Source organism: Leucoraja erinacea, chromosome 32 (genome assembly GCF_028641065.1).
Source record: "Leucoraja erinacea ecotype New England chromosome 32, Leri_hhj_1, whole genome shotgun sequence".
Classification (NCBI taxonomy): domain Eukaryota; kingdom Metazoa; phylum Chordata; class Chondrichthyes; order Rajiformes; family Rajidae; genus Leucoraja; species Leucoraja erinaceus.
In genome coordinates this window covers 5151193-5177729 of record NC_073408.1, presented here as the reverse complement: position 1 = coordinate 5177729, position 26537 = coordinate 5151193, and the positions used below count along the sequence as shown (strand labels likewise).

The 26537-nt window shown below is 42.6% G+C and overlaps 1 protein-coding gene across 1 annotated transcript; it reads right to left on the bottom strand.

Moving 5' to 3' along the window:
• Positions 1-2566: 2566 nt before the first annotated feature.
• On the bottom strand, positions 2567-26211 carry LOC129712310 (vacuolar protein sorting-associated protein 26B-like). The gene is made up of 6 exons (XM_055660623.1): positions 25752-26211; positions 15657-15813; positions 14384-14548; positions 11296-11471; positions 9907-10049; positions 2567-8534 (listed from the first exon to the last, which is right to left on the bottom strand). The coding sequence occupies exons 1-6, from the start codon at positions 25972-25974 to the stop codon at positions 8397-8399; spliced, it is 1002 nt and encodes a 333-aa protein (XP_055516598.1). The 5' UTR covers positions 25975-26211; the 3' UTR covers positions 2567-8396.
• Positions 26212-26537: the final 326 nt, after the last annotated feature.

Sequence of the window (26537 nt, the reverse complement as noted above, 5' to 3'; positions counted from 1 at the left end):
GAGAGGAGAGAGGAGAGAGTGGGGGAGAGTAGGAGAGAGGAGGTGAGAGGAGAGGAGGGGAGAGAGTAGGAGGGGAGAGGGGAAAGTAGGAGGGGAGAGGAGGGGAGAGGAGAGGGGAGGTGAGAGGAGAGGAGAGGAAAGGGGAGAGGGGAGAGAGGGGGGAGAGGGGGGAGAGGAGGTGAGAGGAGAGAGTGGGATAGAGGAGGTGAGAGGAGAGGAGGAGAGAGGAGGCGTGGGTGCTTTCTCCCCCTCTGCTGCAGTGTGCGGGGGAAAAAGAGTTATGGGAGGTGCTGCTGCACCTTCTCTTGCTCGCTGGGCTGGGAGGGAAGAGAGATCAGTGAGAGTGAGAGGTGAATACAGAAGGAAGTGGAGGATTGGGTGAAAGGGGTTCTAACTCTAAGGCAGGGGATCTAGACACTCTCTTGGCTGAAATTAAGACCACAATTTCAGGCAATTTCAATAATCACGAAGGGAGGCACAGCATTTCTGAGTATAACAGCAACATCTGGGTTATGTTAAATTAAAGGAATCTAGCCCGTGTTTAAAAAATGTTTGAGGAGAAACACAGAAATCCATGTTGCATTCAGGGTTTTCATATTTTCCCTTGAAAGTCTGGCCTTCAATATTTTATTGTCACAAGTACCTAGGTACAGTAATATTCCTTGCTTTTGCATACAAAATGTGTGGCAGAAGTGGGATTCGAATCCACACCTCCAGTTGGTGACCAGAACACCCGCTCTACTTCAGAAGGACTTTATTCCTTGAGCCTGGCACCTTAGACCATTTGGCTATCCTGACATTCTGGCCATAATCACAAATGTTCCATTACAACGTTTAAGAAGGAACTGCAGATGCTGGAGAATCGAAGGTAGACAAAAATGCTGGAGAAACTCAGCGGGTGAGGCAGCATCTATGGAGTGAAGGAAATTGGCAATGTTTCGGGTCGAGACACTTCTTCAGACTGATGTGAGGATGGGGGGGGGCCAGGATGAAGAAAGGAAGAGGCGGAGACAGTAGGCTGAGGGAGAGCTGTGAAGGGGAGGAGAAAGCAGGGACTACCTGAAATTAGAGATGTCAATGTTCATACTGCTGGGGTGTTAACTGCCCAAGCGAAATATGAGGTGCTCCTCCTCCAATTTATGGTGGTCCCCACTCTGGCCATGGAGGAGGCCCAGGGCAGAAAGGTCGGATTCGGAATGGGAGGGGGAGTTGAAGTGCTGATCCACCAGGAGATCAGGTAGGTTAATGCGAACCGAGCGGAGGTGTTGGGCGAAGCGATCGCCAAGCCTACGTTTGGTTTCACCGAAGTAGAGCAGCTGACACCTAGAGCAGCGGATGCAATAGATGAGGTTGGAGGAGGTGCAGGTGAACCTCTGCCGCACCTGAAAATATATTGTAATGTTCCATTAGAATATCACAGTGGACTTTGGTGTTGTGGACCTTGTGATCATATTCTGGCGCGCTACTGGAGGGATGTTGCTCTATTACTGGAGGGATGTTCCTTCATTATTAATTGTAGGTTGCATCTGCTAGCTTGGGTGGAGCACAACCAGAGCAAGAACCGGTCATCAGGTCCCTCAAGACAGGCTGGATGAATGGGCAGATTAAATTTAACGGAGGGGTGACATAAAAAAGAGGGCGACAGAGTGGTAGAATTGGTGCTTTACACCAGCAGGGGCCTGGGTTCGATCCTAACCATGGGTGCTGTCTGTACAGAGTTTATGCATTCTCCTTGTGACCGCACGGGTTTTCTCTGGAAACTCCAGTTTATTCCAACATTCCAAAGACGTGCAGGTTTGGAGATTGATTGACTAATGTAAATTGTCCCTAGTGTGTCGGAGTGCTAGTGCACGGGGTGATCACTGTTAAAATGGCACAATTATTGAGGGTTTTTTTTCCCAAACGGGAAGCTTATGGAATCCAGTTATATTAGTTTGTCATTATTGGAATAGCAAGTCTAGTTCTTGAGCACCGCACTTTCAGAAAGATGCACAGGCCTTTAGGAGTATGCAGGGAGAAAGTACCTGAATAATTTCACTGTTTAGGAACTTGATTTACAGGGATACATTGGGAAAACTGGGATTGGTTCCCTTACAACAGAAAAGGGTGAGAGGGGATTTGATGGAGGTACGTAGATATATTTTACGTAAATGGAAATGGTTTGCATTTCGTTGTCTCTGTACTGTACACGGACAATGACAATTAAAATTGAATCTGAATCTGAATCTTTGCAGAATCATTAAGGACCCATGGTTATAGGAGAGTAATTTGCAAATGAACCCCAAAAAAAGAATGCTTCGGAATTCCCTCGCCCCAACTCTATAATGACTAGATGAAGTCCTGGATTACGTTACCACAGTGGTGGTGGAGAAATATCCAGTGAAGATCTTTACAAGAAAGCAGGTCTTGACAAAAAACAGGTCTCGCTTAGCAGAAACATATTTGTAGCGCATTGCTGGATCAAAGCAAAACAGAAAGAGCTGAATGAAATTTGTCTGCATTGCGACCTTTATGTGGCTTAAGGTGAGGTTGTGGTGAATGTAATGAACAAAAAATACTCTCTCACTTGTTTGTTACGTTTACTGCATTCACTGCGGTAGAAATTTAATCTGCATGTTTCTTGTTTAAACATTGCCGATCGTCTTTTCTGGCTCCTATTTTTCGAAACCCAAAATTACAATTATAGTACAAAAAAAAGTAGACACAACGTTCTTGATGAAGTGAGAAGACAAACGCAGCATTGAAAAGCAAGAAACAACATTCCCAGACAATCAGATAATTTGGAAGGGCACCAGATGATTGGTCAGCGACCAAGCTAGCGAGGGTTTGTCCAAAGAAACAGCTACCCTTCGAGGTTGTGATCAACAAATGTAGCACAACCCAACCAACTCGAGTCCCACCATTGTGCCACAGTCTATCCAAAACTTCCATGAGTTATAACACAAGAGTATATCACTATTGTTAATAAAAGGTTCAAGCTGATAACAGAATGGAGGCCAACTTTACTACCATTTTTCAAGCCTTGATGCACCTAGCTTTTCATAAGACAGCTACATTTTGTAAAATCTAGTACATAAAATGTACAAATCCACTTTTATTATAGAAGTTTCATACTTGCAAATGGATAACTAAGGATTCAAATAATTGAGAATGTACAATATAATAAAGGACATAACACTTACTATGGGCTTTTGTACCTTTCAAAAACAAAAATATTTATAAGCATGTACAATTGTAGGCATGTACAACTGTGAACTTTCAGATTAACTGCTGATACAAGTAGGCTAATAGCTGTTCAATGATGGCAGTTATTTCATAGATGTACACTTAATTTACAGTAACAAAGTTCTAAAAGCATTTCATTTTCACTCCCTTGAAAGCTGCTTTTGCAATACCTTTGAATATGTTATGGAAAAATGCTAATCCGTTTATATTGCAACTTTAGTTTTGAATGTTAATGTGTCTAGTACCAGCCATTTAACTATTTGGTTATGCTCAATTCATGAAGTTACTGTCCAACAATTTCATCACCAAAATGGAAAAAAGTAATGATTGGAATGCTGCTTGATAAGTTAGTCTTCACAAAAGCCTACATTTTTCAGGAGAAATCAAACTTTTCCATGATACAGTACATATTTACTTTTCCTCCCGACAGAACATTTAGCACACATCATACAATGCATTCTGCCATTCTCTCTCAACCTTGGGTTAATTGTTTACATATAAAAACACGCATGGAATTAAAACCATGAACATTACAAAGACTTTTTGCTTTTAAAATTGTTTCAATTAGTATTTTATCCGAATCTCCCAATGTCTAAATATTGTTACAAATGGGATATTCATATTACAAAGCATAGAAACTATAAGGAAAAACAAAATCACACCATACAATTATAGAAAAGGCAACAATAGGCAAGAATGTAACATTTGCATTGAAAATGGCTGGACAATTATTTGTCATAAGTATCTTGGATAAGGTTCCTTGATCATCCAAGGCAATACTTTTACGAGACAGACCTTCATTAAGTATCAATTAAATACTTTTTATCTCCCTTATCCTTGCACAGAATGTGATATTAGTACCATCTTCTGTTTATGAAGAAGGCTGTTTGATGCATGTATCTTCATGTTGATATTGTTTCTAACCTGGAATCACGTTACATTGTTTTCTCTTGCTCGTCTCCACTACACTCTCAAACATCCAACCTCTCGACAGTCAACTTTCAAAGGGCAACTGTGGCAGACAGGCAGAGTGGTGCGGCTGGAAGAGCTGCTGCCTCACAGCTCCAGCAACCAGAGTTCTGTTTGGGCTTAAGGTACCATGCGGAGCTTGCACATTCTCTCTGCAAGCTCGTGGGTCCCCCCCCCCCCTTACCGGATGCTCCAGTTTCTTCCCACACCCTACAAGGAGTATGGGATGGGAGATTAATTGGCCACTGTAAATTCCTCCTCCGGTGTAGGCAAGCGATAAAATCTGGGGAAATAAATTGATGGGAATGTGGGGACAACAGGTTACAAGAAAAATTGATAGGGAGTTGGGATGAGCTGGCATTGATGCAACAGCTGAAATGGCCTCCTATCTGAAGGAAATATGGAATATCTTGTATATGGAAATATGGAATCATCATTCATTAGATTTAAACTCCAAGCAAATATATCCATAAAATTGCTGACTGCCCTCAATGATTACAGCTTCAAATTAGGCAAAAATATACGAGGCCGCATTTCAATAGAAACTGCAAAAGCAAATTTCAAAATCGGGAATACATCAATTTCGAGGAACAAAAATGTTTGGAACTTTGTCCAACTAGATATGCTTAGTTGGACAATGAATTTGATGTCGCTTTCTGGTTCAATGAACTTCAACAATCCCTATTTTTTCCAATCACTTTTCTATTGTGCCCTTTTTTATCTCACGACAATGAAAATAATTTTACACCCAGTAAAGTGCGGTTGAAGTGTAGCAGCCAATTTGCACATAACAAGGAATTTGAACAGAGATCAACCTTAATGCTGTTTGTTGAGGCTGCTTTTCAAAAATAATGCCTCATGCTAATTAAATCCACGAGGCACAGGTTCAAAGTCTCATCTGAGAAATGTACTCAATGGAATGATACTGGAACCCACAAACTACTGAGCAGCACGGGCAAACTTGCCACTTGACACCAAGCGACATGCAAAAATCATGCTTACATCTCTAATAAAATATTTATTTTGAATTTGTTAAAAACTAGTAACAGATTGGAATATGCTTTTTAAGTGAGATTGTCTTATTAGTACAACAGGAAAGCGATAGCTGCTAAAGCGCATACAGAGTAAAATCAGTCTCACCTCACTAAATTAGTCTTTGCTATTAATGGTGAAACAGGCTAATACACTGGTATAGATTCCAGAACAAATCAAAGACACAACAACAGAAAAAGATTTTTAAAGTATTTTTGCAATTACTTCAATATTGACAGCACACATTCAAATACTTTACATTTAAAATTATCCCTTTGTAAACTGAAATATCAACCAGTGGTGCGGCCTTTAATACAAATGTACCCTGGAAGATATAATTACGATGTATCTATACTGATGCACAAATCGACATTAGACAAAAAAAACACTGCAGGTGCTGGAAATCTGAAATAAAAACAGAAGCTTCCAAATGTGCAGTTGGTCTGGCAGCATGTGAGGAGAGAAATAGAATTATTGTTTCTGCTTGATGACCTTTCATTGGAACTGCGGGAAAAAAAGTTAAACACAAAAAAGATACAGAGAAAGAGGAGATTTACAATATAGTGATTTGGGAGAGAATATGTAACTACTGGCAAGATGAAAAAAAGGCAGCAAAAAGGTTGGTGCGTTTAAATGGAGAATTAGCTATTTCCATGCAATATGGAATGACTGCCGAAAATCTCAAAAGTGGCCAGTGTCTCTGACACCATTGCTTTTTATTTTTCAGGTACAGTCCGAGTGCTAACGTGCCTAGACAGAAGATGGTGTTTTCCCCCTGGATTTGCAATGAACTCAGCAATGGAACAGTATTGGAGACAAGTGTGTGCAGTATGGAGAGTTTAATTTGAAGCTCAAGGTCAAGCTTGCAGGCAAAGTGAAATCATTTTGCCAGGGAGTATTCAAAACTGTGGCGCAGCGGTAGAGTTGCTGTCTTACAGCACCAGAGACCTGGGTTCGATCCTGACTAAGGGTGCTGTACATACGGAGTTTGCACGTTCTCCCAGTGAGGAGACCGCGTGGGTTTTCTCCAGGTGCTCCGTCTCCTCCCACATTACAAAGATGTGCAGGTTTGTAGGCTTCTGTAAATTGTTGCTACTGTGCAGGATAGAGCTAGTGTATGAGTGATCTCCGGTCAGTGTGGATTTGGGGAGCCGAAGGGCCCGTTTTCATGCCATATCTCTAAACTAAAACAACAGTTCCCAACGTCAATAACTAAAACATGTTTAAAGCTCCAGTAAACTTCAGGAAAAAAAAACAAAGTCTCCACGTAAAGGCTTTTGCACCTATAGAGGTAGCAGATGCAGGATGCCATTTTGTTTTCCACAAAATCTGAATTTCTACCCACAGATTTTCACCCTGAATATCCACGCTAAATTATTGACCACCTCATCCAAGTGAGTCTATTTAAGAATATAGGGGTCCCCATAGTCACAAGCCTCCTTGTTCCTCAGTTGCCAGTATATATTTCTGCTTAGGTTGGCATTCCAGCTCTTAGGCAGAAACAGTGCATATCTGTAACACTGCTGAGAATTAACAAGTGAAAAATCTGCATAACAGATGAAAATTGCAAGCAGCATTGAAGCCCTCAGCTTCTCAGATACTCCCAAAATTGAAGCTCTCAGTATCTCAGGTGCAGTAGTTATTTAAGCAAACTTGATTTGTTTCATTTTCTGCATGTACATAATTTTATATAAGATCATGGAAACAAAGAGAATAAAATAGCATTCTATACTGAACAGGAAGTAGTCAAAAGTAGTATAATGTTAATAAAAGCAATTATTTTTCTGGTTTTAAGAATGAATACCCTGTCATTTTTTTTCAAGTGCCCATTTTGACAATCATTTGTCCCCAAGGAGGGACATTTAAAGTAGTTCATAAAATTTTTATATCTCCCTCTGTAGTCAATTCCAAAATACATCTCCAGAATTAGGTCACAATATTTCTGAAAGTTTGATGTAATCAGGAACATTCTCTCTTTTCCCAGCTCGTTATTTTAATCAAACTTACTGGTTTTATACAATGAAATAGGATTTTCCAAAAGTACTAATATGAATACAGAGGCCCCATTGTTGGATGTTAAACATTATATTGTGCCTTTAAATCTAGTTTTAACTCCTACAACAGAGGGGCTTTTACTTGAAACACACCACAAAAACAACGTGCCTTGTTAGAAGGAATGTTACATTTAACAAGAAAATCCACCTTGGAGCATCCGTGCTTCAAGTCTAACACGGACAATGTGCCTCTCGTGCCTGGAGTGAAATGGCAAATTGGAATGTTAAAATCTGTACATGATTTTTAGCAGAATAACGACACCTCTACTTTGAAAGAAAAATCAATGAAATTTTACACATGCACACACATGCAAATCGGTTAGCCAGGGTAAACAAAAAAGTGTGATTTTGAGTATTCAAACTAGCTTTCTGAATAAGTTGATCTCTTCTGTATACTTGGAATATATTCAGGAATGTCTAATAGCTAATGACCAAGTCCTTTTGAAACAGTCAACTTATACAGCACACATGACAAGACCTTAAAGTTGGTGAGAGCAGCCAACAGAATCTTACGGCATAGAAATGGGTCCTTAGGCCCATGTTCATGCGAACATCAAATATCCATGTATACTGATCCCATTTATCAATGATATTTTATGCACTGTTAATGGAAAATTCAAATATTTCTGAAATAAAACCACCAAATAATCTTTAACCAAAACAAGGTCAACAATGGCAGAATTCTGTATAATAATATGCAGAATAGATTGCTGTGTTATCACGGGCAAGTAGGTTCAACACCAGCGTGTAGAGTAGAGTTTTCAAAGGTAATTGATCAATTTTCCACATACGATAGCTGATTTAAAAACAAAGCAGGTGTTCATGGTGGATGAAAACTTGTGTCCGAGGAACATCGGGTTAATGGTAGAAGAATTCAGTTTCTAAGCTTTGCTTGCATTGGTATGCTCCATCACACATCTTTAAAGCAACATAAAATCTGTTTTAACTTGATATTAAAACACAGAGACAACAAGTTAACTTTCAGTCCGTCTTCTCTTGTCCTAAAGATGTCGTCTGAAGGGGAACAAGAATCAACTTTGAACCCTCATTACTTTCCTTTGATTTTTTTTTTTTGCAGTTTATATTGCTAACTCGGGATAGAGGCAGGAATGTGAACTAGTTATCCGCATCTAGATTTGAAATCAAAGGTTTGCTTTCAGCATTTGCAGACCCTTCGTAACGCTGAGACGCAATGGCGGCCTGGTGGGACATACTCTTTCGAACTATGTCTCCTTTTCGCCACAAAGTGATTTCCTGCAAAGTAAAATAGGGAGACACATGAAGCAGGTTTGTACACTTGGAACAGCTGTAAATTCAAGGACTTTTCAGCAACTTTCAAGGTCCAAAAATCACGTTTTCAAGAACCAAAACCCAGCAAGTATTGATGGTTTCTTGCAGGCTCGGAGCTCCATCGCTGGGCCACGGCCCAGCGATGGAGCTCCGGGCCTACAAGAAACCATCAATACTTACTGGAGATGAGCAGCAACCGCGATAAGCAGCAACAACATTCACCGGCTTCCCGGCCTGGACCGACCGAAACTGCCGCAGCTGCCGACTCTCGCCGCCACTGTCGCTGACCTTCACTGTCTCCCGGGGACCACCCATGCTATCTGTACTCCAGCCCCTCACGGTTCTCCACCAGCGACTCCGCCGACCCTCACCTCTCCACCGGCTGGGCCGGAGGTGTCACCTCACCAGCGTTCCAGGCTCAGCACCAGGCCCACAACCTCCTCGATGCAGACAGCACGTGGTCTGACTCAATAGACAATAGGTGCAGGAGTAGGCCTTTCAGTCCTTCGAGCCAGTACCGCCATTCAATGTGATCATGGCTGATCATCCCCAATCAGTACCCCGTTCCTGCCTTCTCCCCATATCCCCTGGCCGCTATTTTTAAGAGCCCTATCTAGCTCTCTTGAAAGCATCCAGAGAACCTGCCTCTACCGCCCTCTGAGGCAGAGAATTCCACAGACTCACCACTCTCTGTGAGAAAAAGTGTTTCCTCGTGTCCGTTCTAAATGGCTTACTCCTTACAGACAGCAGTGCAGCAAGCACGACCAGGAATTAGTTTAGAACTCATCCACAGTACTAGAACAATTACTTTTCTCTGGTTTCGCTCCAGTGTGTGATGATCACCGACTTATTTAACTCAGTGAGGAAAAAGTGTTTCCTCGTCTCTGTTCTAAATGGCTTACTCCTTATTCTTCAACTGTGGCCCCTGGTTCCCCCAGCATCGGGAACAGGAAACAAGTGTTTCCTGCCTCTAGCGTGTCCAAAGCCAACAATCTTATATGTTTCAATGAGATACCCTTCTCATCCTTCGAAACTCCAGTGTACAAGCCCAGCTGCTCCATTCTCTCAGCACATGACAGTCCCACCATCCCGGGAAATAACCTTGTACTCTGCTGGGTCTTACTGCTCCCCCCTCCTACAAGGGAACCTCAGTAGTGATGGGTCTTCCCCTTCCCCCCCCTCCTTTTAACCAGGCAAAGCAAGGTGTAACTACAGAGTAGGAGCCTGAAATTTTTTGTTGAGCCTTAAATTCTGCACAAAACAGAGCTGCTGGCTAATAAATCTTGGGTGTGCTAGAAACTAAAACACAGTTACTTGTGCATCATTTAATACTTACCTGCTGTTTGAAATATCTCCTTTCCTCCTCATCAATAAGAACAAGATTGAGGTAGTACCGTACAGAGAACTTCTTGTTGATATCCCTCATGGATGGAGTCAATTCATAGCCAGCCAGAAAAAGTCTGATAGGAATGGATTCACCTAAACAACACAAAACAAACCTATAAACCTGGATCAATCAAATTGATAACTTTATATTTTACAATAGACAATAGGTGCAGGAATAGGCCATTCGGCCCTTCGAGCCAGCACCGCCATTCAATGTGATCATGGGTGATCATCCCCAATCAGTACCCCGTTCCTGCCTTCTCCCCATATCCCCTGACTCCTCTATTTTTAAGAGCCCTATCTAGCTTTCTCTTGAAAGCATCCAGAGAACCTGCCTCCACCTCCCTCTGATGCAGAGAATTCCACAGACTCACCACTCTCTGTGAGAAAAAGTGTTTCCTCGTCTCCGTTCTAAATAGCTTACTCCTTACAGACAGCAGTGCAGCAAGCACGACCAGGAATTAGCTTAGAACTCATCCACAGTACTAGAACAATTACTTTTCTCTGGTTTTGCTCCAGTGTGTGATGATCACCGACTTGTTTAACTGGCAGAAAAGTCAATTGCAATGCTCTGTGATACATGATGAACAAGGCTTTAAGGTGGAGTCACAGGACACAGCGAGGGCATGTACATCAACCTCTCACATAGAGATATCACAACACTGCAGAGAATCAGAGCTTCATTAGCGAAATCCCAGATTACATTCAAGCAGTAGGTTTGATAATGGTCTGACAATCTGAGCAGACTACGAACAAATCAGAGAATGAGTCTCACAAAAAAAAATCAATAACAATTGTACAAAACTGGAATTGAAAACCTGGTAGAAGAAACCAGCTACACACACACACACACATGCATCTGCAGTTCCTTCTTGAACACACAAACTGGTTTACTAATGTAATGCAATATTTCCGGGGGAAAAAACGACCTGTCATAGAGTTATACAGTACGGAAACAGGCTCTTCAGCTCACCCTGTCCATTCCAACCAAGATGCCCCATCCGGTTTAGTTTATTGTCACATGTACTGAGGTACAGTGAAAAACATTTGTTGTGTGCTATCCAGACAGCGGCAAGCCAATACAATATGATTTCGAGCCATTTACAGTGTGTAGGTACATGATAAGGGAATCACGTTTAGTGCAAGGTAAAGTCAGCAAAGTCCGATCAAGGATAGGCCGAGGGTCACCAATCAGGTAGATAGTAGTTCAGGACTGCTCTCTGGTTGTGGTAGGTTGATGGGCCATAGGGCTTGTTTCCACACTGTATCTCCAAACCAAACTCAAAAGGTTTTACAATTCCACATTTTACAGTTGAACTCCTGACTTTCACATACTCACCTCTGACTGGGGCTCCATCCATTATTTCATATTTTGCTATTGTGTCATTTTCATGAAACACATTTGGTCCAGTTCCTGTAGTCTCCCTTTTAATGATGTCAATTTCCATATGCTTGATTTTGATGCGAACTAATAAGAAATATATCTTCCCCACAATTACATCCTTCAAATGGTACCTGGAATTGCAGGAGATAAAAATTAAACACTCACACACACTAAGTTTTTAAATCTCCTTTTTCTGTTATTGTGTCTTTGGTTTGTTCTGGAATCTCTACCAGTTTATGAACCGGTTTCACCATTAATAGAAAAGACTAATTTGGTGAGGTGAGACTGATTTTACTCTGTATGTGCTTTAACAGCTATCACTTTGTTGAATTAATAAGACAATCTCACTTTAAAAGCATAGTTCAATCTGGTACTAGTAGTTTTTACAGACAAAAAATTATTGTATTTCCCTGCTGTTTTAAAAATCCTCACTTAGCATTTGTGTGTAAAATATGGAAGGAATGCATTAAGTAAAAAAATAGATTATTTAAAAATAAATACATCATTCTTCAAACCAACACATCAAGTATGTTACGGGGAGAAGGCAGGAGAATGGGGTTAGGAGGGAGAGATGGATCAGCCATGATTGAATGGTGGAGTAGACTTGATGGGCTGAATTCTGCTCCTATCACTTATGAACTCTGCTGCTATTACTTTATAAGGCAGAACAGAAATTAGACAGTGTAAGGTTGAGTTGTGCAAGGTGCCTCAGTTTTCAGAATACACCAAATTTGTTGCTATATGTCAACTAAATTGTGCACATCCATAAAACACTTCGTAAAATCCAAAAGGTCAATAAAACATCCGATTCAATCTTCGAACCATCAAATCTCATTACATGGCATTGGATTTTTCATAAATCTAAACACACTTTCCAGGAACATTTTCAGATCAGAATACGGTGTCCAAACTTAGCAGTTGTGACATAACTAAGAGAGTTGCTAAGCTATTCAGACTCGGGGATATAGATGGGTTTGGAGTCATTCAGACATGACCAAGCAAGGATGGTAGACTTCCTCCCCAGCAGACCAGTGAACTAAAAGGCAACACAGGAGTTTGTTCCATGGTCATTATTACTAAAGTTAAGACACAAAATGCTGGAGTAATTCAACGGGTGAGGCAGCATCTCTTGAGAGAAGAAATGGGCGACGTTTCGGGTCGAGACTGTGCAGGTTTGTAGGTTAATTGGCCTCTGTAAATTCCAGGTTAGAACTAGTGTACGGGTGATTGCTGGCCGGCAAGGTCTCAGTGGGCCAAAGGGGCCCGTTCCCACGCTGTATGTCTAAATTAAACTAAAGATATGACAGCACTAATCTTAAAAACTGTGAACCAATTATCTTAGCAAATTCTAAAGAAGTGGACCACAAATATACTCACATTTGTACACTAGGCTGGGACGTCAGTAATTTCCACCATTTATAGCTTCACACCAATAAGCAATAACCCACAAACAACAACACAAAAATAAAATACAGATAATCTGACCCAAGAGAAATTTAAGGGATTTAATTCTGAAGGGTCCTGACCTGAAATGTCATCTGCGCATTTCATGTTGCACTTTGTGGTGGTTTGATTAAGGGAACAACATTCGTTGGCACATTGGGGTTAATCACCTTCTTATTCTTTGACTTATTATAACAGGATCTTTTACACCCAAAGCAGATTAGCTTTGGGTAACTGTCTTATTCGACAACTGTCTTAAACAGGACATTGAGTACCGACCTCTCTCAATTCTGCTCAGAGTGTTGGCCTGAAACACATTTCTGTTAAAAGTGGGAGCGGGTTCAAATGTCGCATTCACAAGGGGCTGGAAGGCCCAGTGATGCAGCAGGTAATGCTGCTGCCTCACCACTCCTGCAGCCCAAGTTTGATCATCATCTTGGGTAATATCTGTCTGGAGTTTGTGCAATCTTTGACTTCATTTTCTCCTATATCTCAAAGATGTTTTCATTGGTCGATTAATTGCCTACCACAAACTATCCTAAGCATGGGTAGGCGGTGGGGGAATCATCCTGGAGCTAATGTGCCACAAGCAAAAATAGTTACAGGGAAATACACGGGAGAACTGCATTGATCGAAGTGTGAGCATTGACACAGTTGCTCAATGTCGTAAGAAAACATGGAAACATGGGCAATAAGGAAATCACTGGAGCAAGACGTGTTGGACTGTTCTTGCATAGAACTGATACAGGTTGAATTGCCTCCTTCCTTGCTGTAATAATTCCACATGGAGAATATGAGCTTCTCAATTCATGCAGGATCCGGAGCTGGGGCAGCGGCCCAGAGCGGAGACTGCAGAACCCAGAGCTGGGGCAGCGGCTCGGAGCGGACACTGCAGAACCCGGAGCTGGGGCAGCGGCCCAGAGCGGAGACTGCAGAACCCAGAGCTGGGGCAGCGGCTCGGAGCGGACACTGCAGGACCCGGAGCTGGGGCGGCGGCCTGGAGCGGAGACTGCAGGACCCGGAGCTGGGGCGGCTGCCCGGATCTGGGGCGGCTGCCTGGAGCTGATGCTGTGGAGGGCCGTCTCTGAGCGGAGACGGCGTTCCGGCTTTCGGCGGCGGCGACATCACCACAGAGGTCCGCTGGACTGGAGGGCGACATCTCCGGCCTGGATCGATCGCCTCAGCACAGAGGGAGAACAAGGAGGGAAGAGACGGAGACTAAGACTTTGCCTCCATCACAGTGAGGATGTGCTTGGTGAACTCACTGTGGTGGATGTTTAATTTGTGTTTATTGTATGTTTTGTTTTTATTGGTTCTGTGTACGACTGCAGGCAACATAATTTCGTTCAGACCAAAAGGTCTGAATGACAATAAAGGAATCTAAATCTAAATCTAAATCAATAAGGCGTAGAATGCTAAGCCGAGGCAATCACAACGAGAAAGAGATTCCGCTTGTATGAAACTAACACATAACCTGTATTCTTTAATCAAGTTTGTCTTGTTCCAGATCCTGTCACTCATGATATTCTCATATGGTTACATGCAGCTTTGTTCTTCCTTTCCCAATACATTGAAAACAGCAGGTTTTCATGACACATACTTTGATTTGTTGTATTCGAATTCAATGTGTAGGCAGTCTTCAATCCCAACTTCCATTTTGATCGATGAATTCATCTCAGGGTACGTACTGAGGGTGTGCACAACGACATCCGTTTCCTTGGTAATATCGTTTAACCTGCGGCTGATGGTTGCTCTCAGAAAGTACCTGAATTGGGGAGATGTGGAAGAAAAACACTGAGCTTGTCATGGACATTTCCAGTACAAAAGACAAGTTCCAGCACAACCCACTGCATTAATGCCAGCCCATAAAAGCTATTTAAGATAATCCCACTTCTTATCAAATAACCCCTATTGGTTACAGCAATTCTCTTCTTGCATGTAAAAGGGACTTCTACCTCCATCAACGTTTAAAGGCAGCAAGTTCCACCCCCCACCCCCACCACCACTATATCGGTGAAAATATGTTTCCCTCTTCACTGCCCACATTGAACAACCGTACCATTATTTATATTACCTTTCTGCTGAAGGAACTGGCATGAACTGGAAGAGTCTATCTATGCTTCATAATGTTAAGTAGATTTATTACATTGCCCGTACACAAAAATGCTGGAGAAACTCAGCGGGTGCAGCAGCATCTATGGAGCGAAGGAAATAGGCGACTGAGTCTGAAGAAGGGTTTTGGCCCGAAACCCTTCTTCATTTCCTTCGCTCCATAGATGCTGCTGCACCCGCTGAGTTTCTCCAGCATTTTTGTGTACCTTTGATCTTCCAGCATCTGCAGTTCCTTGAACACTTTATTACATTGCCCTTCAGCTTCCTTTGTTCCAAAGTACAGAATGTGAAAGAAATGCAATTCCAGATTATAATCCTCAAACGTAATCCCTTGGCGCACAGGAAGCAAACATTATAATATCATTTAAATTAGCTGACGATCTGTTGGGAGCATTATTCTGCGCAGATGAACTTTCGTTTAATTTAGAGAAACAGGCCCTTGGACATACCGAATCAGCGATCCCCATACACCATCACAATCCTACACATGAGGGACAATTTACAACCAAAGTAAATTAACCTACAAACCTCTACAACTATGGGATGTGGGAGGAAACCGGAGCACCCGGGGAAAACCCACTTGGTCATGGAGAGAACGTAAAAAAACCCTCGGTACAGGCAGCACCCTCAGTCAGGATCGAACCCGGGACCCAGGCGCTGTAAGGCAGCAACTCTACCAACCGCTGCACCACCGTGCATAAAACAAATATTAATTCTGCATTCTTCACAATAATAACAAGACCCAAAGAGGCTGGACTCACCGTAACTTCACATTCTGACCAGTGTACGACTCGTATGGCTTTTCTACATGTGTAAACTCAAAGTCAAATGTTTGGGATTGTGTCATCTCACCAGGTCGGGCCAGATCTTTTACCAGAGACACAAACTCATGGTGATTTCCTCGGTCGTAGTACAGTTCTATTAAAAGAAGCATGTGTTTAAACTTTACAACGTCCAAATATCATTTGTCCATCCACACATTTCTCACAAAAGGCACAGAATCTGTTAAAGTGAAGTCATTTTTTTCCCTTAATTTCCTTTTATCCGACTCATTCTTCTACGTGCAGCTTAGAAACGTAGCTGGATCCACTTATACTTCAGCCTGCCAATAATCTTCACAACAAATTAAGAGCAGGCTTTCAGCATTTTATAATCCAATAATGTCTTTATCTTCACGATGTTCTGACATTTCAAATGCCTCAAGTAAGTGTCGCGGATAATCAGCTTCTCAAATATTCACAATTCTACCATTATGATTAAAATGAAATTCATGCAAGTGTGCTGATTTTCAGTGTAGATCTTCCAATTCTGGCAGCTACACCCGGTCGCTCCCTCATCTCCCCTCCCCCATCAGACAGGTGTAGAAGTTTGAAAATGCATACCTCCAGATCAGGGACAGCTTCTTTCCAGCTGCTATCAGGCAACTGAACGCTCATCGAATCATCTAGAGTGTGGCACTAACCTCCCATCTACCTCATATATCCTCATAGCCTTCAGTGTTATATTTTGCTGTGTTGTGCCCTTTCTCCTTCATCTATAGTTTAGTTTATTGTCACGTGTACCGAGGGACAGTGAAAAGCTTTTGTTGCGTGCTACCCAGTTAGTGGAAACACAATGTGGACAGCTAGATTGTAATCATGCATTATCTTTTCGTTGACTGGATAGCACACAAACAAAATCTTCCCACTGTACCTCATACATGTGACAAAGATAAACTAAACTAAACCTTTGTGCCACACATGCAAGTGGCACTTTCTTCATATGTTATTCAGCGTGGAGGAAATTACATAGAAACATAGAAATTAGGTGCAGGAGTAGGCCATTCGGCCCTTCGAGCCTGCACCGCCATTCAATATGATCATGGCTGATCATCCAACTCAGTATCCCGTACCTGCCTTCTCTCCATACCCCCTGATCCCCTTAGCCACAAGGGCCACATCTAACTCCCTCTTAAATATAGCCAATGAACTGGCCTCAACTGCCCTCTGTGGCAGAGAGTTCCAGAGATTCACCACTCTCTGTGTGAAAAAAGTTCTTCTCATCTCGTCAAATTGTCAGCCAAGGGATGCCCACAGGTGATGTTCGGGAGATTGTTCCTATGCTTGTGCTTAACTTAATACCATGAGAATTTTCAGAGCTCCCATCTGAAGATATAGCTATATAACTATACAGTAAACTTCTGATGAATCTGTCCTTTATGTTGGAGAATGTACATCTATGGATTACAAAGGAGTTATTTGGTATAAAGATAGACACAAAATGCTGGAGTAACTCAACGGGACAGGCAGCATCTCGGGACAGAAGGAATAGGTGACGTTTCGGGTGACGATCCTTCTTCAGACTGATGTCAGGGGAATGTGCAGTACAGAGATAAAATGTGGTCGGAGACAGTAAGACTGGTAGGAGAACCGGGAAGGAGAGGGAATGGAGAGAGAGGGAAAGCAAGGGCTACTTGAATTTTGAGTTATTTGGTAGAGTGCCCTCCATTCGGGACATATTTCAGACGAGAGGGCCTGTACATCTGGCCGCCCGCAGCGGCAACTGCGGAGATTTATGGCCCCGACCATGGGGGAAAAATGGAGGACTGACTGTACTTTTGTGCCTTCCACCAGTGATGAATGCTGTGGTGGATGTTTGTGTTAAATTTTATTGTGTATTGTGTGTTCTTTTTTGATTGTACCGCTGCTGGCAAATTCGTTTCACTGCACTTTATTATGTATGTGATGAATAAATCTGATTGATTGATTGATAGTCCCCTTCAATTTTCTCTTTATAAAAGGCACGCTCAATTGTGTTCAGATCGGGTGATTGACTTGGCCACTCAAGAATTAACCATTTTTTAGCTTTGAAAAACTCCCAGTACCTTCAGCAGTCATACATGCCATTAACACCCCCACCAGCGTGTTTCACAGATGAGGGGTATGCTTTGGACTTTGGGCAGTTCCTTCTTTCCTCCACACTTAGCTCTTGCCATCACTCTGATATAAGTTAATCTTTGTCTCATCTGTTCACAAGACCTATTTCCAGAACTGTGATAGCTTTTTTAAGCACTTCTCAGCAAAATTTAACCTGGCCATCCTATTTTTTGCGGATAACCAGTGGTTTGCATCTTGCCTCTGTATTTCTCTTCATGAAGTCTTCTGCGGACAGTGGTCATTGACAAATCCACACCTGACTCCTGAAGAGTGTTTCTGATCTGTCAGACAGGTGTTTGGGGATTTTTCTTTATTATAGAGAGAATTCTTCTGTCATCAGCTGTGGGGGTCTTCCTTGGCCTGCCAGTCCCTTTGCGATTAGTAAGCTCACCAGTCCAGCTCCCAGATGCCCACAAGAATACCGAAGGCTTAACTAGGCTGGCAGTGTTAAAGTTGGGATTTGAGATCAATGGCAGTCGATCCATCTGATGTTATTTTTACTCTGCTTTAAGGTAGTGGTTCTAACACAACTGAATGGTTTGTTAGGCCATTATAGGAGTCAGATAAGAGGGCATGGAGTCAAGCCATACTGGTTAAAGACAGCACCTACTTCGAAGGACATGTGAACCTAGTGTACTTTTACAATAAACTGATTGGGGAAGTGGATACCATTCCCTGCAACTGTGAGCATAGCTGTGTTATCTGCTGAATGCCAGAAATAACAGGGCATATACTGTAATGAGCCAGACTATAAAGTAGGGAAGTAACTGTGAAGTATGTTGATAAGACCACACCTAGAATACTGGTTTACTTGTTTAAGGAGAGATATAATTATGCTGGTGACAGTTCAGAGAAAGTTCACACGATTAATTCCCGAGGCAGAGCAAAAAATAAAATGCTGGAGGAACTTAACGGGTCAGGCACCATCTGTCGAGGGAATTGGACTAATGATCTTTCAAAGAAGGGAAGAAGATTGAACTTGTTTTGCCTTCCATCACAGTGAGGAATGGGAGGGAGTCACTTTGGTGGATATTCATGTTATAACATTATTTGGGTGATCTGTTGCTCTTTACTGGTATGGCAGATCAAATTCCTCGTATGTTGCAAAACATACTTGGCTAATAATTTACTATTATGATTGAAGGCCATCTGTCCTTTTCACTCCACAGATGCTGCCCAACCCACTGCGTTCCTCCAGCAGTTAGTTCATACGTTATAGGAGCAGAATTAGGCCATTTGGCCCATCGAGTCTACTCCGCTATTCAATCACTGCTGATCTATCTTTCCCTCTCAGCCTCATTCTCCTGCCTTCTCTCCCTAACCCGACACTGAATCTTTTTTGCCCAAGATTCCACCATCTGTAGTTTCTCATATATTTTGAGACAAAAAAGCTGAGATATGAGGAAAGTTTGAGCAAGAACAGTCCATATTGATAGGAATTTAGAATATGATGTGATTGTGTTGAAACTATATTCTGAAAAGCGTACATGGAGAGGACGATTCTACTCGTGGTGATATCCAAAACCAGGGGGCAAAGGCTCTGAATTAAAGGTCCCCCCTTTTTCAGCAACAAGAAAGAAAATCTTCTGAGGCACAAAAACCCCTGGAATTCCCAACCTCAGAAACACGCAGGCAGAATTACAGTACATTGTTCCGTAGCTTCAAAAGTTGGATTTAACCTGTACAACAGTCACTAGAAGCAAACAATGTCACTCTTCATCCCACGAGCCTTTGACTAGATATATAAGAATGATTATATCTTATCACAATAATACAGATGATTGACCAAACCAATTATTGTACTGCATGCAACTCTTTATCTCTGTTATAGAGAAAATGTAAGCAAGATTTCTGAGATGGCAGGACAAGGACACTAGATCATCAAGGCATGTTTTCACTGAAGAATGGGGAGAGATCTCATCAAAAGTAAACATTTCTGACATGGCTGGAGTATCTGGATACAGGGAGAATGTTTTTATTGAGAAAAGACAAAAAGCTGGAATAACTCAACAGGTCAGGCTGCATCTCTGGAGAACATGGATCGGCAAAGTTTCTGGTCAGGACCCTTCTCCAGGAATTTTGTCTGTCTGTTGCCAAGTCTGCAAGGACACTGGTAGGACACCACCAAATTCAGGGTCAGCTTCCTCCCCATTGTTGTCAGGCTCCATGAGCTAGCATGCCGCCCTGATCTTCCAACCTTTTTCATTGCAGACCACACACTTTAAAAAATCTGCACTCTGTAATTGTAATGCCATTACGATGTAATACTATTTTTTGCGCTCTATTTATCTCTTCACGTTACCTGTTGTACTTGTACATGGCTTGATTGTGCTCATGTACAATATGATTTGACTGGATAGCACGCAAACTAAGCATTTCACTATATCTTGATACACGTGACACTAACAAACCAGCATCAGGTGACTGGAATTTTATACTGAGGACAGATGTCTAAACACCAAAAGGCATAAAACGAATATATATTGAATATGAGATAATTAGCTTTTATATTTCACAGCAGGGCAGGCTTTTAAATGTTATAATGCAACTACTTTCAGTCAGTTTAAAAACCACAACCTAAAGTACTTCTTTAAAAAAAAAAGGGAACACCAGGGCATTGACTAATGTGAACTTAAAGTCTGTAATGGCTAAAATGTCTTCAGCGGCTTCAGTTTTAAGTTGGGAGGTAATTTGTGATAACCGCAGAATTACTTATGGAGACACTTTATTATAAAGACCAGGGTGCAAAATCTTTATAACTTTGAGATGGCAAAAGAGGAACAGGAAATGCGTGCAGAAATTTAAAAGCTACCAAACATGTTTCAGTTGATGTCCTACTTTCTTGGGATCCAAGGCAGTTGTTTTTCTTCACAGACTATTATATTTAACACCAAACCACTAGAGCAGTCCATGAATACTAAATACAACCCAAATAAATTACAGCCAACACCAGGACTGCAGTTGGCATTAAGTGAAAAGCATCCTTCCTCCTTCTCTGGCTGTTAAAACATGCGACTTTACAAAACCAAGAACATTTGGAGAATAGATCTTGAAGGTTAAGGGTTTATTTCACCACCCCTCTGACCTGTTGAGTATTTCCACATTTTGTTTTCACCATAGCTAACAGTATTCCAAAAAAACAGATACATCAAAACTATTTCAGGTTAACAGAACGAAGTAAGGGTACTTCTTTTTTGCAGTTTTTTTTGGGGGGGGTGGGGAACACTCAGCTATCCTCTTGAACACTGCATTTTTGGTTTGCATTGTCCTGTATGAAATGCTAGCAAACGTGAAGCTAATAAATCTATTGAACTTTCATATTAGAAATTAGGTCTACAGCACCAACATAACGCTTACATTATTTTAGTACAAAAAGTCCATCAATACATGTACCTCATGGTATTTAAAGCAGATTACAATTAAATTAAAGATATTTCATTGACTTGCCATTCTCATGCTATTAAGGGCCTGTCCCACTCAAGCTATTTTTGAGGTGACTACATGCGACTAGGCTTTCACCACATTGTCACCGGAGTGTCACCTGTATGGTCGTGAGTCGTCTCCTCAGTCGCCCAAAGAGTCGTAGCGTCTTTCTGTTCGCCGCTGGATTTTCAACATGTTGAAAACTTTTTGGAGACAGTGGGTTTGACGACAATGAGCGTAGCTTGACTTCTCCTGACGTAGGTGCTGTCGTAGTTGTCGCCAGGTTAACGTAGGTTGTCGCCAAAGCTGACTTCGGCTTTTTTGTTGTTGTAAAAGTAATGATTCTATTTCAAATGTTATGTCGAAGGGGTGGTCCAGTCGCCAGTTTTTCAGCGATCTGCTACGACTATGACAGTCGCCGGCAGTCGCCTAAAAATAGCCTAAGTGGGACAGGCCCTTTAGCCTTGAATTTGTGCAGTGCTAGGTAGTGGTCAAATTAAGGGAACTATTAAAGAAGTATTCAAATACCTTGTTTGCCGGCAAGAACCCAAGAATAACAGGAAAAGTTGCAACTAAGGTGCCAAAAAGACAAATACCACTTTTGTGTGCTGAAAGTATTCCCTGATAACGTTATCACAGTCCACAGCTGCCAATGTAAACTTCTATGCACAAGAGTGTACAATGAGAAAATTAGCAAAAGGGGAAATGCAGTTTTTCTTTTGGTTACTGGTAAAATTCATACAGTAAATTGTCATATCAGCATCTTTTGAGCAAATCACACATGAAGCCACCAAGTTTAGGTTCATTGGTGTCACATGTACTGAGGTACTGTGAAACACATGCTATCCAAACAGATCAGATATACCATACATAGATATAAACTGAAGTACAATGGATAGAGCAATGGGGAAGATACATAATGCAGACTCCAGCTACACGTCACACCGGCTTGGCAAGGCCGCCAGCATAATCAAGGACGAGCCTCACACACACTCCCTCTTCTCCCTTCTCCCAAGAGGTACAGAAGTGTGAAAACTCATGCCTCCACATTCAGGGACAGTTGGCCGACTGAATAGCATGCAACAAAAATCTTTCACTGTACCTTGGTACACATGACAATAATAAACTAAAGAATATAGTTCGCAGCATTGTAGTTCAGTTCTTTCGACAAAGTCCAATGTCCTCAATGGGGTAGAGGTGAATCAGACATTAAGCAAGCTTATGGAAGGACTATTCAGCAGGCTGATAATGGAGGGGAAGAAGCAAGGACTGGGGTGGGACAAGTCTTTGATTATGTGTAAGAAGGAACTGCAGATGCTGGTTTAAACCGAAGATAGACACAAAAAGCTGGAGTAACTCAGTGGGACAGGCAGCATCTCTGGAGAGAAGGTATGGGTGACTTTTCAGGTCGAGACCCTTCTTCAGTCATAATCAAGGCTTTGTTTGTGTCATGAACTGCATTACACCTACAACTCTCTGCAATTTCTTGTGTGTTGGGCACAGCTGTTCACAAACCAAGCTGTGATGCAACCCAAACAGCATGCGTCCTATGATACATCTATAGAAGTTTATAAGAGTCATTGTAGACATGCTGAATTTCTTCAGTCTACTCAGGAAATAGAGGCTTTGGTGTGCCTTCTTGGCTATCGCATCAATGTGATTGACATACAACAGATCCATGGTAATATCAACACAAAAGCAGCTCTCAATGATTTCCACATCCACACAATTGATGCTGATTGGGGCATGCATTCCACCATGCTTCCTTAAGTCAAAAACCAGCTCCTTCATCTTGCCAACATTGAGAGGTTATTATCCTGACATCATGTCACTAAGTTCACTATCTCATTTCTGTACTAGATCAGCTCTACAATGTTAACTTTGGGGACATTGACAGCTCTGGCCTGAACACAATGGACTAGGTAGTACATAAACAGGGCAATCTATGGCAATGAGCCACAATTCCATCTTGAGAGTCAATTACAATCTACTTTCTTCCGCAATGATACCAACTCCTACCATGGGTTTGGCTATCCTGTACACTAATGATAGTGAACTTTCTCTCTTCAGCATTGCATTCAATGTCACTATTGCCGTTCACCCAACTGCCTGCAGAAATTCCTTTCGCCTGTCCATAACAAAACTCAAAAACAACTTAATTTTTCTGAGCCACTAGAGTTTAGAAGATCACCAAGTTCACGCAGATGATCGATCACCCACACAGTAGTTCAGCTATCTCACTTTTGCAATTTACAGAAGCCAGTTAACCTACAAACCTGCAAGTCTTTAGAATGTGGAAGGAAACCGGAGCACCCGAAAACCCACGCAGTCACAGGGAGAATGTACAAACTTTGCACAGACGGCGCCTGTAGTCAGGATCAAACCCGGGTACTCTGGCGCTGTGAGGCAGCAACTCTACCGCTGTACCACTATTTGCAATTAATCTTACACTAAGTATTTTCACGCTTGCACTGGCTCTGTTGCACCACAAGCTGTGTCTATATGATCACAAAGCCTTCTGGTTACACTACCATTGAACAACCAATATCAATTTACACTGCCGCACATCTGTATATATTTTTAAAGCCCTTGTCTCCAACTTAAGAATTGATGATCTTGTTGTAAAGGAATCGTTAGGGAACAGTGGCCATTATATGATAGAATTTTACAAAGAAGATTTAATTAATGAAATTCAGTCCAAAACTAGGGTTTCAAATCTAAACAAACAAAACTACAAAAGATTCAAGGTGAAAGTTGGCTGTAGTCAATAAATAACATTTAAACATAAAATATAATTTGCGGAAACATTTATTTCTATAAGAAATAAAAACTACAAAGAGAAATGTGATCATTCCATGTCAAAGGAAATTGAATGGTGTTGCTTATACTTGGTAGAAACAGTAGCACAAAAAAAAAGCTGAAAAAAAGCACTCTGCCATTCAATGTAAATCATTGAAGAACAACCAATATCAATTACCCAGTAACTTATTCTCCTGCATGCCCTTTTCTCCATCTCCAATCAGCTACCTATAAAGGGGCATTTATAGTAGCAAACTAACCAGCACATTTTCAAGATGATGAAGAAAAATGGATCACCGTGGGGGGTGGGAACCCACAAAGGCACATGAACAATGTGAAAATGCCATATTGAAAACAAGAGATAGCAGGATTAAACTCAGATCAAACGAGATGTGAAGCAGCAGCAATAACTGCTATGCCACCATGACGCATACATGAACTTTTGGGAATATACCAATGGGACAAAAGGACTTTCAAATTGAGTTACAGAGATATTAAGTAGGACGGGAAGAGATGAATGAAAGTGGGTTTTAAACATGTCAAAACAAAGTAAGTGGGGTATAGATGGGAAATATCTGACTTCAGTTATAAGACAGCTGAATAGTCATATAATAAACGGCTAGATCACGATGCAAATTGACTTAAGGGTGACACTATTAAGAGGCATTAACTGAAAACTGATGCAAGCCAGGGAGCACTAGGGATTTGGGCGAGAATAAGTTACTGGGAACAGTACATCACGGGACCAGGCCCTTTAGCCCACAATGTCTCTGCTGAACACGATGCCTACTTAATCTAATGTCCTCTGCCTGCATGCGATTCATATCCATGACGAAAATGTGACGGAATTTGGGGGATGTTTTTAAGTTTACAGGGAGGCAAAATGAGGGAGGTCACATGTAAAGCAGAGACAAATGTTCCAGTCTCACTGCATTCGCTGCTTCAAAACATTCTAGGCCTCCTTCATATCTGGCAAATAAAATTGAGAATACATTGGAGACAGCAATATTTTCTTTAAATATTTACACATGCAAAAGCACCTATGCTCACAATTAATGATCAACACCAGTACTTGAATCAATAGCCAACAGCTTGATTCATTAATGGAAAAAGGGGCAAGGAGCATTCCTATCATCATCAAAACGTGTAGTCTGTGTTCCACAGGATCTTTGGGAAGAGCTGCCTGCAAGTTCTGGAACATGTGTTGACAGAAGATATTTAGGGTCAGGATACCCTTCTGAAGACCAGCACTAAGTTTTGCTCAACATTCCATCACCTGCAAGTTCAATGACACCTGATACTTAAATGGAGACACAAGGAACTGCAGATGCTGGAATCACGAGCAAAGTGCTGGCGGTACAGGCAGCATCTGTGGAAGGAGTGGGCAGCTGATGTTTCGAGTTGGGGCCCTTCTTCAGACCCATCCCCATTAAACATTACAATCATATCTGCTTCAATGTGGCAATGAAACAGATCTGACAGCAATATCTAAGAGGCATTTAAATACCAACAGGCAGGGAGGGAATAGAGGGATACGGAAACGTCGTCAACCCATCTCCCTCCACAGATGCTGCCTGACCCCCTGAGCTCCTCCAGCAGTGTCCTGTTACTTAAATACGACTCTTACACCATTATTCCAATCACTTTAAGATTTCCAAATACATGATTAAGCCACACTGCGTCCAGTGTACTTAGGCCAGAGGTCGAGAGGTTTCCTACCGATCTGCCCGATGAACTCCACTTTAATGCCTTGATGCTCGAACCTTTTGCCCGGGTTTTTCAGGCTGACGTTCACCTTCCCGGACACGGTCTCGCCGTCGTAGAACAAGAAGTATTTATCCTTCTTGCCGTCCTCCGTCTTGTGCTCCACTTTCTTGCGCGTCTCGGCATCGTTTAGCACGACGTCGATCTCCGCGCTCTGCCCGAAGCTGAAGAAGCTCATGGTGTACCCGCGGCTGTGGTCGGGTCAGGTCGCGGCGGTTGGCGAGGCCTTCGGCCCAGAGGGAGGGAGGGAGGGAGGGAGCGGCTGCCCCGGAGCAGCGGCTGTGAGGAAGCCCAGTGGGGGTGGCTGTCTCAGAAGTGAGAAGGGCCAAGCGTTACCAGGCCCACTCTGATCCCCGGTCTTTCCCTACGGAGCGGCGGCGCCGACCTCTCCCCCGGTCTCAGCGACTGCCAGCACCCACCTCACATCGCGCATGCGCCGGCATCGCCAGCCACCCTGCACACACATACAGCGCGCTTGCGTCCCCTTTGCCCCGCACATAGGGCGCATGCGTCCGGTTTGCCCCGCACCCAGCGCGCATGCGTCCCCTTTGCCCCGCACCCAGCGCGCATGCGTCCCCTTTGCCCCGCACCCAGCGCGCATGCGTCCCCTTTGCCCCGCACCCAGCGCGCATGCGTCCCCTTGCCCCGCACCCAGCGCGCATGCGCCCCCTTTGCCCCGCACCCAGCGCGCATGCGTCCCCTTTGCCCCGCACCCCGTGCGCATCATGTGACCGTGGAGCC